The 15,916-nt window shown below is 36.2% G+C and overlaps 1 protein-coding gene across 1 annotated transcript in view; it reads left to right on the top strand.

Annotated features, from left to right (window-relative positions):
• Window positions 1-15,916, top strand: part of trpc3.S (transient receptor potential cation channel, subfamily C, member 3 S homeolog) — a 95,855-nt gene that overhangs the window by 36,862 nt on the left and 43,077 nt on the right. Inside the window, exons 4-6 of the mRNA XM_041579585.1 lie at window positions 26-190; window positions 4,686-4,902; window positions 5,674-5,907. Coding sequence (XP_041435519.1) covers window positions 26-190; window positions 4,686-4,902; window positions 5,674-5,907 — 616 coding nt within the window. The remainder of the gene's footprint in view (window positions 1-25; window positions 191-4,685; window positions 4,903-5,673; window positions 5,908-15,916) is intronic.

The raw sequence follows: 15,916 nt of genomic DNA on the forward strand, positions 1-15,916 counted from the left end.
TGTGACATTGTTTTATCTTTTACAGTTTGTGGCTCATCCCAATTGCCAGCAGCAGTTGCTAACTATCTGGTATGAAAATATTTCTGGATTACGAGAACAACCCATCGCCATCAAGTGTCTAGTTGTACTGGTTGTTGCACTAGGGCTTCCTCTTCTTGCTGTTGGTTACTGGATCGCACCATGTAGCCGGGTATTGAATTCCACATGTTATAATATCTTTTAAGACCTCCATTGACAGGTGCAGGTAACTGTATCAATGAACAGGTTAATATATGTAATAATATTTCTCTTATATAGCGGATAGAATGCATCCAGGGGTGTCCAGCCTGTCATCCCAATTCATTTTAAAAGATTAGAAATCCAATACTGTTAATGAAAAGAGATGTGTATTAATGAATAGAGATGATGTATTATATTAATACTTAAGGTGCTGGTCTTAAAAGAGAAGGAAAGGTCTTTTTACTTGGGTTGCCAAAAGTAATCGCATTTACTTACCTGAAACCCTGGGCCGGTGCTCCTATCAGGAGAAAACTGCACCGGCCTGCGATTCTTACAGTGAGAACCATGGAGTGATCGTTTTACTGCTTCTTCTTTCGTCAAATTTCCCGGGGCAGACGCATGTGCAGTAGAAGAAATAGCTGGCTTTTTTGTTAAAGTTTGGCTCTTCATTCTACTGCCCATGCACAGCCGCGAGAAGAAAGAAGAAGCTGTAGACTATCTCTCCATGGTGCTTGCTGGAAGAATCCCTGGCCGTTGCAGTTTTCTCCTGATAGGAGCACCGGTCCAGGGTTTCGGGTAAGTAAATGCGATCACTTGAGGGTGCTTTACTTTTGGCACCCCTAAGTATAACAGGACTTTCCTTCTCCTTTAAAGTCAGATATTCCATGTAGAAAGACCGAGAGCACCTGCTGATTTTTATCTGTGTTTTAATCTGCCTTTTTATCTATGTTTTAATCTGCCTATGTGAGTTTTGCAGATTAATAAATAAATTGTACATGATTAAGCAAAGCTTTTGGCATTTTAAATAAAGTATTTGAATATGGTCCTTCCTACAATAAACATATCCCAAGAAATTTTTAGCATGGTTGCAGGCTACTGTCCAAATGACAACAAAACGGGCTTCTAATATTTATGAGAAAATAATTCATGAAAAATAAATTAATAAATACAGATGTGTTAGCTGTTGCCATATTTAAATTTGCAAGAATGTATGTGAATGCTGAGCTCATTCATACTTTCATATTGCAATTTAATTTAAAAGTGGTGACACCAAATACAGTACTAATTGTCTCAGAGAGGAAAAGAGTTGTCCAAACTGAATTATTAACCCTATTTGCACCTTGCATTAGGGATTAACAAATGTAAATGTTGCAAAAGTTTAGCACTCCTGTGGGAGCTCTAACATAGCATTTGAGTTACAATTTTCGTTGCAAAAAACTGCAAATTCAAAGTGCAATCAACTCAAAATTTTGAACTAAAAAAACAACATCTAAAAGCTGGCAAGTTCATATAGAAGTAAATAAGAGCTGTATTGTCAGAATTCAAGATATTTTTTAAGATTCACAAAAAATATAGCGTCAAATGGGATTTCACTATGTTTTTCTATGTTTTAAAATTATCACATTCCAAGTTTTCATAAATATACACACATTTGAGATTTCCAGGTTTTCAAATGTTTTCAATTTTGAAAAAGAACTATCAAATTCCAATTATCATAAATCTGCCTCTATATGTGCAGCCTCAGTGATGGGCAGAGGCTCCATATTCCAAAGTGCAAAATTCAGATCCATATTTCCATGTATTTTTACCCACAATGCAGTGTTTCCTCCAGAATTCCAGTGTAGTGCTATAGTAAATTGTGTGTACTGTACACCACTATTGAGCTCCACTCCCAATAAATGTGCTCCGGATGAGACCTTTAATCTTAGGGAGTAAGCCCTCGCAATGGTGTGGAGGCAGGGTGTAGTGCAACTGTAACTGGATACAAGGTATAATAATTGGGCGCCAGTGGTTCTTATAACTTAACCATGAACATATTTATTGAACAGATACAATCCTCAGTGGCGTATACAATAGAACATGACAGAATTTGGCATCACATTGAATAGGCAATACTCACAGCACCATTTGGTCAGTATTAGTCCCCACAGGCAAGAGGACGTGCTCAGCAGCAATAAAGGTACACCCAGCTTTCAGCCTTTTCCCTAAGTGGAACCTGAGGGGAATCTATCTAGCCTGTTCCTATACACTTAGTCCCTACTTCTAGGCTATTAGTACCCGGGATCTTAATCCCTCTGACTCTCCTGCTCGGAGCCTTGAGCTGCTCAGCTAAATAACCTGTCTGTCTGTTACTCCTATAGTAACCTATAATGGCGAGTAGCCTATTCTTACTAGACCTGACCTGTCTAGGTTCCACAGGTCTCTACCTGCCTGTTCAGGTCAGAGCCAGCACAAAATGGACCTGAAAGCATGGCTTCAGAGCCTTTTATATCCTAGCACAGTGCCATCTGCTGGTCACTGTGAGAAGCAGCAGGGGCCTAGCTTAGAGCAGGAAGAGCAAACAGTACCCCCCCAACCTTATTTTAGGACCCAGTTAGGTGTCTATAAAATGGAGGGACTGCCTGACAATAATACTAGGGGTGGCTATTTTACACATCCCTACACCAGTATTAAAACATTATTTCAGAAAAGATATTTCTGTAATCAGAAAAGACAGATTTAGGTAATAGATACTTCACTTTTGGCCTTTTTTATTCCAGTAATGGAGGAAAAAGGTAATAAATATGCCTTTTCATCATACAAAGATATAAAGCAGAAAAGATATAGTACACGGCTAAAATTGGGTTTCATATAAAGCTGCATTATCCAGTGACACAAAGGGCCCGTCAGAGAACCTGATATAAAAGTGCACACCAACTGGAGATTTAAAACCTTTTCTTTTTATTGAAAACCCCCTGGAACAGATATGGGATTCAGTACCCAGAAACTCAATATCAAGAAAGCTCTGAATTACAGAAAGGCCATCTCCCATAGACTCCATTTTATTCAAATAATCCTAATTTTAAAAAATTATTTCCTTTTTCTCTATAATAATATAATTATACATTATTCTTTATAATAATAAAACAGTACCTTGTACTTGGTTCAAACTAAGATATAATTAATCTTTACTGAAATCAAAACTAGCCTATAAGGTTTATTTAGAGTGGTTATTTATCAAAATTTGAATTTTTTTAAATAAAAAAGTCTAACCAAACTTTAATTCACGAATTGCCCTTATTTATAAAAAAAAACCTGAAAAACCTGAAAAAAAAAATCGGATTGGGGAAAATCACGGATTTTACGGATTGTCACTTGAAAAAAACTAATTTTTTTGCCCTGAAAATTCTGAACATTTTGTGAGGGTTTAAAACATCTTCAAATGGTTAAGGGGACATCTGCAGTGTCTGACTGACCCGCAGGGATATCATGCTGCTAAACACATGGCCTATTTCATAGCCATTCCCTATATCTATGAGAACAAAGAGTCTAAATAGATTATAGTATGTAAAGAAAAGAGACTCAGAGGATAGAAGTTGAGTGAGGAGAGGAAGAGAAATGTACAGAGGGTGAGGCCCTGGTCTAAAGTTTTTTGGTGGGCCTTTGGTGTCTCAGTCCGACACTGGACATCTGCCATTGACGTTTACATAATAAATCGCAAAAAACAGGTCTTTATTTAACACAACTTTTTTGGGTTTTCTGTTTCATAACGGATGCCGCAAAAAAAAGGATATTAATAAATAACACCCTTAATGTTTACATGACTTTCTACTAGAAGTATGGAGATCCAAATTATGGAAAGATCTGGAAGATCTGGAAAACCCCAGGTCCCAAGTATTCTGGATAACAGGTCCCATACCTGTATCCCCATATTTAAGAGGTTCACTGTTTAAATATAAGTTATTTATATAACCCAAAAGGCACTGTTTTTTAACCATTAGATGCCAGCTCCCTAATGTCTATAGGAATCATTTTATAATTAGAAATAGCACAGCAACTAGAGAGGCTGCTTTCAAAAAGAAATATTCAGGACTAATTCTATGGAGGCAGCTGTGCTCTCCTGCATGTTTTATTTGTTGTATAATTGCTAGCACAAGGAGTGTAAGTGCACAGAACAATATAGTAGATAGAGACAGACTGCAGGGGATAGCACAGACAGAGAGACACTGGGGCTCATTTATCAACACTGGGCAAATTTGCCCATGGGCAGTTACCCATAACAACCAATCAGTGAATAGCTTTTTAAAGCCAGCAGCAAGTAGAACAATGAATGCAGCAATATGATTGGTTGCCATGGGTTACTGCCCATGGGCAAATTTGCCCGGTGTTGATAAATGACCCCCATGTGTATGCTGAACATCTAAAACCTCAAGCTGTTTACAGCACAGAATATATTTGATTGTTTTGAGGAAAATATTTCCTATATTTTCTACTGCTGGGAATAAATTAAACTCAAACAAAACCTGGAAAAGGTGTTATGTAAAATAGCCAGGAAAAGTCCCAGTACCCAGGTAGGCCAATCCGATGCTTACCCTTTCATGGTCATTCTAAAGAATCAACATTCTAATAATTGTATTATATAGCACTTTTGAATGGCTTTGTGTATTTCATACTGAACTCGAATGCTTCTCTTTTTCTTTTTCTAGCTTGGCAGAATTCTTCGCAGTCCCTTCATGAAGTTTGTAGCTCATGCTGCATCATTTATTATTTTCCTGTGCCTGTTAGTGTTCAATGCCTCAGACAGGTTTGAAGGGATTACGACTCTACCCAACATCGCGGTCATTGAATACCCAAAACAAATTTTTAGAGTAAAAACGACGAGATTTACATGGATGGAAATGCTTATTATTGTATGGGTTCTAGGTATGTTTTTTTAAATACAGTTCTTCCTTTACATGTATAATCTACTCCTTGCCAATTTTGCACATGTGAACTACCCAACTGTGTCTAATGAGGCATTTAGAAAATATTGTATACAATATGAGGCATTGGTTTTCATCAATGGCTCATTATTGTAATTAAGTCAGGAAAAGCATTAATATACAAAAAAACATAAGGGGTCTTTTACCATGCAAATTCTTACGGGCATGGACCTCTTTATCTCTTATATTGGTTGTTGATTTTTGCATGTGACCTGTATGTTTAATGTGTGCACCAATTGCTGTGAAACATGTTGACACTTTATGAATACATGTAAATTATAATAATAAGGGGTCATTTGTAAATCTCCTGCTAGGTGCAGAGTGCTATGTACACAGGTGCAAGGCAGCCCAGTTCTTACCTCCTGCTATAGGGCAGGTAGTAAATGCAGGGCTCCTTTGTGGCCTGTGCCCACCATACTTGCTTGTCTGAACGATGCACAGGAAACTGGTCAGGTACAGGAGTGATGGGGCCTACATGCCTTATAGGCTGTAGTCATAGGGAAATGCAGGTCTATGTGCACCATTTTGAAGTATAGAGACCTGTAGAAATTCTGAGCAATGCAAAGCAGAGTACAAAGTGTTTGCATCTTGCCCTGTACTTAGTAAATTACTCTATAGTGTTTCAGTTGTGGCTATTGTGATTTAAATCTTATTTAAAATGAGAATATACACTAAAATATAAAACTAACAATAGACATATTGCATTTGACAGGAATGATGTGGTCAGAGTGCAAAGAGCTGTGGCTGGAAGGACCCAGGGAATACATCCTACAACTATGGAATGTGCTGGACTTTGGGATGCTCTCCATCTTTATTGCAGCCTTTACAGCCAGACTTCTAGCCTTCATGCAAGCCACAAAAGCACAACAATATGTGGACAAGAATATTCAAGAAAGTGATCTTTCCTTGGTCACGCTGCCACCTGAAATAGAGTACTTTACATACGGTGAGAACAGCATTAGAAACTCAGGCTTCCAATATAATTAGCATTCAAATTCTGAATTTGGTTGAATCCTACACTTTTTTAAGATCAATTCACGTATCAAAGTATTATAGTCACATGAATATAGTGGTAAAGTCTTAAGGGCTCACTTACCAACATATATGCTAAATAGCACAAATGCAATTGCCCCTAGCAACCACTCAGCAATTGTTTTGATCAGTCTGCTGATCAGTCAGTTAGAAAATAAAAGCAAAATCTAATTGGTTGCTTTGGCCAATTGCATTAGTGCTTACACCTATGTTAGTAGATAAGCTGACTTACTAATCTTTTCCATAAAGAACATTCTTTCTCTGCATACTTCTAGTTTAAAATCCATTGGGGCTGCCATATTTCTTCATTCAGCCAAGAAATTACATTGCAAAAAGATTTTTCATTTCCATTAAATTTATAAATACATCACTTTGCACTTTTCATAAGGATATCATTTATAGGATATTAACGACTCTTATGTATTATATATGTAGTGTATGTACAGTACTATTGTATATTATATATGGAGTATAATGTAAATGGGGCTACAAAATATGACTTTTTTTAAAATTTAAAGGCAATGTATCAACCTTCACTCTATTGCCTTTGTGTGCTCATAAAACCCATCTGTGACTTATAGGGGGTTATTTACTAAACTCCAATTTTTTCTGGTCAGAGTTTTAAAGGAGAAAAACATTTTTTTGTAGAAAACAAATGTAAATGTTTAGTGATTTTTTTAAACCCCCGATGCTTTTAAAAGTCTGAATAAAAAAGTACTCCATCTCAGACCTGCTGAGGTCATGTAGAAGTCAATGGCAGATGTCCCGTTTACAATTGGAAGAAATCCTGATCTGCAATGGGGTTTGTACCATAATCCAATACATTTTTGGTTTTTGGTGAGTCAAATACGAAAAAGTTGTACAATTCGGATTTTTTCGTGATTTTATTGTGACTTTGCCCGCACCAGATTTTTTCAAATAAATGTATTGATAAATATGGTAAAATGTGCACGTGAATTTGGTGCAAGTGGTTTAAAGATTATAGTGAGAAATTTTCAGATTTTAGTAAAAACAGGTTGTACATTATTCATTATTTAATATATAGAATATGCTTTACTCCTGCACATTATAAAGCAATAATGTATTTTCTTTTTGTTTGCTACTTTATTAGCTACTGCTGTAATCAGTAGAGTTTAAATATATAGAGAAATAAGGAAGGCTGTGTTAACAAGCACCCCACATGCAGCCTGTGTCTTAGATTTACAGAGTTTAAAGAGAAAGGGTTAAATTATAAACTGATGGAACTTCCTCACACAGTTGTACTGGAAAACCAGAAAGTTGAAAAATTAAAAATACTTTCAGTTTCAAAACAAAAACAAAGATACGTCTTAATTACATTGTAAAACAACAGGCAAAAAATATGTGCATGTAATGCATATTCATTGGCTTCATGACTTTGCTCCTTTGCTATCACCTAGAGAAGTCTGTTAATAATGTATTCAGAGTACAGCGGGAGGCTGCTAAATAATGCAAACAAAATAATCTGCATTCATTACCTTTCTTTCTTCTAAATGATTATTATTATCTTGACATGCACAGGTTCGGGCTAGGCCGGTGGGCCGCCAGGAAAAAAACCCGGCGGACCAGATCCGCGATTTTCAGGCTGCGACCCCCGAAAAACAAAGTGCAACTGCGCACAAGCGTGCAGCGGTGCAGCAGGGGGGGTCTGGAGGGGGGCCCTAGACAGCGGCCCGATGGGCCCCAGGCCCCCCAGTCTCACCCTGGACATGCAGCATGCCGTATAGTGTACAATTTGCAGAATGTTTAATGTTTAATTATGATGATTCCTTAACGGATAGTTATTAGGCATCTTTGAAGATCGTACCCCTTGTTATACAGAACATTACCCATAAAACTGAAGTCATATTTAGCAAATTATTAGGTAATTAACATTGAATGAATATAGGACGTCATAGTCCCTGCTCAATTTCCTGCATTAGGTTCTATTATTGTATGTGTAATTAGATAACACGATGCAATGTACATGACAGTGGCAGAGGCCATTTATACTCTTGTGTCTGAATACAATGTTTTGCTTTTGCAGATTAGGTTTCTTGAGGATCACTGCACATGGCAGATCATAATAGTAATTCTCTGTAATAAGACAGTACCTTGTACTGGATGATTACTAATAGTGTAAGTTCACATTATGGAAGACAATTCTATTCTCTGTGTTTTCTTCTTAACATTTACATTGTTTTATAAGAAGCTGTAAAGGGGGGGGGGCTCTTCTTAAAATTAACTTTCATGATATAAACAATTATATTCTAAAAAAATGTGCAATAGCTATTCTGTTTTTATTTATTTTTTTGTGGTTTTTAAATAATGAAACATTGAGTTGTTGAACAGCTATCTATTATGACATTTCTGTTTACTAGGGTCACATTTAATCTAGCAACCAGGCAGTGGCCGGAATGACAGTACTGGATGATGAATAGGGGTGCTCCTAAATAGAAAGATGGGTAATAGAATATGCTTCTATTTTATAAATAAGTGTTTATCATAATACAGGTATGGGATCCGTTAGCTGGAAACCTGTTATCCAGAAAGCTCTGAATCATGGGAAGACCATTTCCCATAGACTCCATTTTAATCAAAGAATTATTTTTTTTAAAAAAACTGATTTCCTTTATCTCTGTAATAATAGAACAGTACCTTGTACGTGATCCTAACTGAAATATAGTTAATCATTATTGGGAGCAAAACACTCTAATTAGGTATATTCAGAAAATCCATACCTGTAAGAGAAAGTATAAATAACTATAAAACTGTAGCCTTGCAGAGAAACAGTGTTTTTGTTTGGCGCTGGGGTCATCGAACCAGATAGCATCTTAGAATTACCCCTTTAAGTCATGGTACTTCACATTATGGCAATACCCCTTATCTAGAAAAATTCCGGTCCCAAACATCACAGAACTGGTTGCTTTAATGGGAGAAATCCCTTTGGTGCTAATTCATCTGCAACTGTAGACAACGGCTATACATATACATAAAATAAAGAACATTAGAGTGTTATACTTGTATTCAGACTAATGTCTTGTTACTTTAACATATGTGCAGCCTACGGTAAAAAGTAAAAATATTAACCAGTATATGAAAGTAAACATAAATACAGGAAAATAAAGAGAAATATGAGAGAGATATGAAGGTAAATATGAGCTAGAAATACCAGCAATGCGCTCCCTGTTAATGATACTGTGACTTGTTGAACACATGTCATATATATGGCCCAGAGGGAGGGGGGCATATTAGTAAGATAAAGGTTGTTCTAAATGAATGCTGTATTGGAATATGTTGATATGATGCTAGAGCTGGCAGCTAACATTGAAAAGGACAACTGAGGCTATACTACACTGCATCAGCTACCAGTGATTTTATCCCAGTGAGTTGATTGGGTTGGGTGTACGATGGCGTTGTGGGTACATTAGTTGTCTGTGTTATTCAGCATTTATTCATGAAGGGTAAATTGGGGGTAGTGTAGTCATTCTTCATCCTGGACAGGCAGGTGTAAGGTGCAGCAAGGTGTGGCAGTGAGAAGACAAAAATGCCCTACATGTAAGGGCTGTGTAAGGGTTGTGACACATGAGGAGAGGTGCTTTTTTTCAAAGTCATGCACCTCAGTGAACCTGAGTGGTTTACCAGTTTTTTTTGGCAATAATTGCTCATGCAGTGCAAAAGTATAGGCAGAGATTACAGCATATCAACTCCATTTTAGGCTTGGTGTAGGGAAGGCAATTACTTGTGTTAAAATCAGATGTTTTGTTCTGGGTTTTTCTCACATAGTTAAGTTGGGTTGAAAAAAACAAAGTACATCAATTTGAACCCCTCCAAAAGAAACCAGAGCACACACGCACTCACACCAACCCTGTATATACAATATTATATATATACTAGTTTATGTGGATGATGTAGGATGGCAAACGGATATGGAAGAAAAAACAAGGCATCAGATTTTAACACTCAACAAAACCGAATAATACGTCCTTCCTTCCCTTTAATGGACTTTGTTTACAATAAACAAGACATATGCTAAAATAAATGCTTCTAGCAAAGAACTAATGATTTGAATACATCCCTATAATCATCAACTTTTAAAGGGCATGGTCTGGACAGCTTAACTTATAAAAATCTGTACGTTTTGTAGTTTGTAGCTTTGTTGTGCTACAGTTTTCCTTCTTAACATTTCAGTTTGATCTAGAGGAGTGCATCCTTATAATTAAACATTTTAATTGAATTCTTAGATTAGTTCATTTTTTTAAGATACTGTATATGATAACTCCTAATTTAAGATCAACAATGATTCTTAAATTGATTTCTGAAGCGCCTAGTGTTCTAATGCGTGGCTAATATAACAAGTTCCAATTAAATTCATCCTTGTTTACAAGCATACAAAGCATAAAAAGCATACAGAAAAAATTGTTCCTTATAAAAGATTTTCCTATTCCCGTAGATTTAAAAACATACATGAACAAAAAAAAGGTACAGGTATAGGATCCCTTATCCGGAAAACCAATATCCAGAAAGCTTCGAATTACGGACTAGATAGACTCCGTTTTATGCAAATAATCCAAATTTTTAAAAATGATTTCCTTCTGATAATATTTAATAATAATATGTTATAATAAAACAGTAGCTTGTACTTGATCCCAACTAAGATATAATTAATCCTTATTGGAAGCAAAACCAGCCTATTGGGTTTATTTAATGTTTAAATGAATTTCTAGTAGACTAGGAAGACCCAAATTAGGGGAAGATCCATTATTCGAAAAACACCAGGTCCCGAGCATTCTGGATAACAGGTCCCATACCTGTATCACTTAGATGGGCCAGCAGAAAATGATTGGTTTCTGCACATGTATAGCTCTTAAGTTTGCTTGTTGCCTGTACAGAGCCATATAATAAAACAATAAGGCTAGTGGCACACAGTGCATTGTCTGGAAATGAACTAAGAAGCATAGCATATGTCTGTCATATGCTATATGCATGCATGGGACAGATTTCAGTGAAAATGTTTAATTTCGCATTCACAAATTGAAATCCTCCCTATGTAAGTGCTGACAGGTGGAGGGCAGGCAGTGAATGGCATGTACTCTGCTGGCATTTGTGCACCTGGTATATATAAAATGAGAAGGACTGCCATGTGTAAGGAGTCATCTTTTGATCTGCATGGGTTTCGTCCTTGTACTCCCACACTCCTAAAAAACATACAGGAATATTAACTTGCTTCTAATAAAACAAACACTATGGGGCAAATTTATCAAGGGTCGAAGTGAATTCGAGGGAATTTTCTACGAAGGATTTTACTTCGACCGCAAAAGGGTCAAATTCGGTGAAAAAAACTTAGACTTCGATGTTCGAAGTCTAAGTAAAGCCATTCGATGGTCGAATTTCAAAGTATTTATCACTTCAAAATTCGACCCTTGATAAATCTGCCCCTAAGAGTGAATTTGCATCATTGTATAAAAAACTGGTATTTTCAATATTTATTGATGGAAAAAATGCAAAAAAAAAACCTCTAAAACTTCATGTAGATGTCAGTGGGAGCTGTCTTAGTAAATAAAATCTATTTATTTAATTTGAGGGTTATTTTTGGAACTTATACACCCCGATGAGTAAAATACAAATTCAAGATATTCAAGTATTTTTTTCCATAGTTTTATTTGCTAAATAAGCTAACAATGTTTAAAAACTTCAATTTTATTCAAAGTAGAAAAAATAGGAAAATTTCACAAATACAAATTTGAGAAATAGTTATCCAATGTGTGTGTGTTTTAGGTATCTTACAATCTAAGTCCTACTTGTATCCAGACTGATGTGAATCGTAGCCAATTCATGTAACAGGCCTGGTTTCTCTCATTGGGGCAAATTTAATAAGCGGCGAAAATTCGCCATTGGCGGCTTTGCAGGCAGCGGAACACTTCTCCAGGTGAAAATTCACTCAGACAATGCTAATTCACTAACATGCGAAGTTGCGTCCAGGGCGCAGGGAAGCTTAATAAAAGAAAATAGAGTTGTTATAATGCCCTACACATGAACCCAGTGTATAGTTCATGTGCATATGTTAGGAAATGGAGGGGGGGAAGTGGGTTACCCCATAAAAAATGTACACTCTTTTGCAGCCTATCACCCTGAAAAAAGGAAAAGACGCCAGCGTTTTTTGGGACTTAGATACATTTTCAATGAAATTTTGAGGAAGTCCTATCTACTCTATTGCACTTCGCCTGGTCTGAGGTGGCGAAGGCAAGTCTGGCGCGAGAGGCAACGTTCAGTAAAATCTGCATCTTAGTGAATTTGCGCAGTTACTTCCATTTGCCAGAGCGTAACTTCGCCTGGCGATTGAGTGCGAATGAGCGCCAGCATCAGTCTCTTTCGTTAGTGAAGTTGCGCCTGTTAGTAAATCGACGAAGTACCGCAATGACGGCACTAAATTTTTCACCAGTGTCACTTCGCCCTTAAGTAAAATTGCCCCATTGCTTTTACAAGATAGAGATTTTGGAATACTTAATACATTTTGTACACATTCTGGTGTATAGTTTAGGAATAGGAATGCAAATATTTGAAATAACCAGTTTTCTTCTTTAGTTCTAAGTAGTCACCTTTAAAACTACACCCATACACAGTATATATATATATATATATATATATATATATATATATATATATATATATATATATATATATATATATATATATATATATATATATATATATATATATATGTTCCAGCCTTTTGATTCTCTATTGGCACCACTGCCATTTCATATAAAACAATAATTGCTGTGTCATAGCCATTGAATTAAGATTGGTTTCCACATTTTATAGTCATTATTCTTATATGTATATTCTGTACCTTTAAAATGTGGATGAGAATAAAAAGAGATGCCTATCCAGTGCACTTAAATGAAATCCATCATATAATTATTTTGGATTTCTTTTGAATGTATGAAAGTACCATTTATTTCAGATATAGATAACTTTAATAGAGCTAAAGTCATGATTACATATCACTGACAGGAAGTCTTCACTTGTAGGAATAACCTAAAATCTAACCTTTGGCCTCTTCAGGATATAGATAAGTGTCAAGCAATGAAAAGAAAGAATACATGAGATAAAAAAGCTTAATAAGAAGATAATTTAACATATGATGAGTCAGTGGGTGTAGGAGTTAGAAGAGATTTTTGGAGGTTTAAATATAAGACAGATGAGGGCTTAAGAAAGAATGTGTATTGACTGAAGGAAAATAGTAGTTCTAATACAGCATTACATTATTTTAAAAATAAAATGTAAATCTTTACAGAAAAAATACAACAGCAAATTTCAAAAAGATTTTTAAAGGTCACATAAATCCCAGAAATTATTCTAATTCCCTATAACCTCACAATTGTTTTTGATTTTTGCTTATTTTTATGTTTGCTATTTTTTTCCCTTTATATATAAAGCTCAGCAATGATTACTGAGCAATTATAGAACATAATGTATTATTAATATTATTATTTTATTATATTCATATTAATCATCAGTTATAATCAGTGCTTGTGTCATTTTCTGTGGCATTGACTCAAGGAAACGTGTGTATTACAATAAATAATGCACGCCCTTTCATAAAATATGAGGATATTAGAAGTCACAAAGGAGTTTCATGACTTATATAAAAGCACTTGGCCTTTGGCCCAAAGGTGGTTTGCATAAAGGAATTATCAGTATAAAAATAAAAACTGGGTAAATAGATAGGCTGTGAAAAATAAACAATGTTTCTAATATAGTTACTTAGACAAAAATGTAATGTATAATGGTTGGAGTGACTGGATGTCTAACATAATAGCCAGAACACTACTTCTTGTTTTGCAGCTCTCTGTTTTGCTCTCTTCCAGGCAGCAACCAATCAGTAACTTGAGGGTAGGGCACATGGGTCATAACTGTTTTGAATCTGACCTGAATATAGATATTTATAAAAGAGTTATATAGTTTTAGCTTGCACGATTCTTTAATATGAAAAAAAACTCTAGCGGTATTTAGTATTAGTACCTGTAATATAGTGCGTGTGTGTTTGTATATAACATATTCAGATTACTCTCAAATAGGATTTTATTGTTATCTTAGATGGTTAGACACTACATACTAACAAGTCAATAAAAGACCATATGATAACTTTTATCTATGATATATGTAGTTGGGTTGAAAAAAATACCATAGTCCATCAAGGGCAACCCCTCCAAATGAAACCCATTATATAAATGCATATATAAACTATATACAGTTAGGTCCATGAATCTTTGGACAGAGACAACTTTTTTCTAATTTTGGGCATTAAAAAGAAGAAACCCCTGAATCTGATGATGTCCATGAGTTCAAGACTTCAGGCTGTCATTGCTAGCAAAGGGTTTTCAACCAAGTATTAGAAATGAACATTTTATTTTCAGTTTTTTTAATTTGCCCAATTGCTCTTGTGAAGTGATTATGACCTTCCCCATAGGCTAACATTGGGTTCGGTAGCTTTTAGGTGGCGAACTAGGGGGTCAAAGTTTTTTCTTAAAGAGACAATACTTCGACTATCGAATGGTCGAATAGCCAAACAATTTTTAGTTCGAATCATTCGATTCGAAGTCGAAATCGTAGTCGAAGGTCGAAGTAGCCCATTCGATGGTCGCAGTAGCCAAAAAAACACTTTGAAATGCGAAGTTTTTTTTACTTCGAATCCTTCACTCGAAGTTAATGAATTGGCCCCATAAAGTGCCTGATCCTAAGCTTGAGAAAGAAAGCAAGTGCAAAGTAGGGATGTAGCGAACGTCGGAAAAAAAGTTCGCGAACATATTCGCGAACTTGCGCAAAAATGCGAGCGGTTCGCGAACGGTTCGCGAACCCCATAGACTTCAATGGGAAGGCGAACTTTAACATCTAGAAAAGACATTTCTGGCCAGAAAAATGATTTTAAAGTTGTTTAAAGGGTGCAACGACCTGGACAGTGGCATGCCAGAGGGGGATCAAGGGCAAAAATGTATCTGAAAAATCTGCCTGTGTGTGCTTGGAAGAGATAGTGTAGGGGGAGAGCTGTTAGTGATTTCAGGGACAGATGATAGTAAGTTTGCTGGCTAGTAATCTGCTTGATACTGCTCTGTATTGGAGGGACAGAAGTCTGCAGGGATTTGAGGGACATTTTAGCTTAGGTAGCTTTGCTGGCTAGTAATCTACTGTTCTCTTTAAACAACTGCCATACGTTGACCTTGTAGGCATTGTTTGCCCAGTTTTTTTGGACGCAGCCACTGAAGCACAGTTGCCAGAAAAAATATGCCATATAAATGCTGAAAATAGTAATTTTTCGCCATACGTTGACCTTGTAGACATTGTTTGCCCAGTTTTTTTGGTTGCAGCCACTGAAGCACAGTTGCCAGAAAAAATATGCCATATAAATGCTGAAAATAGTCATTTTTTGCCATACGTTGACCTTGTAGGCATTGTTTGCCCAGTTTTTTTGGTCGCAGCCACTGAAGCACAGTTGCCAGAAAAAATATGCCATATAAATGCTGAAAATAGTAATTTTTTGCCATATACGTTGAGTCAACGTATGGCAAAAAATGACTATTTTCAGCATTTATATGGCATATTTTTTCTGGCCTCTGTGCTTCAGTGGCTGCGGCCAAAAAAACTGGGCAAACAATGCCTACAAGGTCAACGTATACACTACTACAGCGGTGGATACGGATTACGTAAAATATATGAATGCTGCTTGAAAAAAAGTAACTCAAGTGGTTTTTCTAGAGACGATAATATTATCAATATTTAGACAAAATGTGAACAAGCTCACACAGCTAGATGGCGGGTTGAAGAAAACACTGTGCAAATAATGCCTACAAGGTCAACGTATACACTACTACAGCGGTGGATACGGATTACGTAAAATATATTATGGCTGCTTGAAAAAAGTC

Source organism: Xenopus laevis, chromosome 1S (assembly GCF_017654675.1).
Source record: "Xenopus laevis strain J_2021 chromosome 1S, Xenopus_laevis_v10.1, whole genome shotgun sequence".
Taxonomy (NCBI): Eukaryota; Metazoa; Chordata; class Amphibia; order Anura; family Pipidae; genus Xenopus; species Xenopus laevis.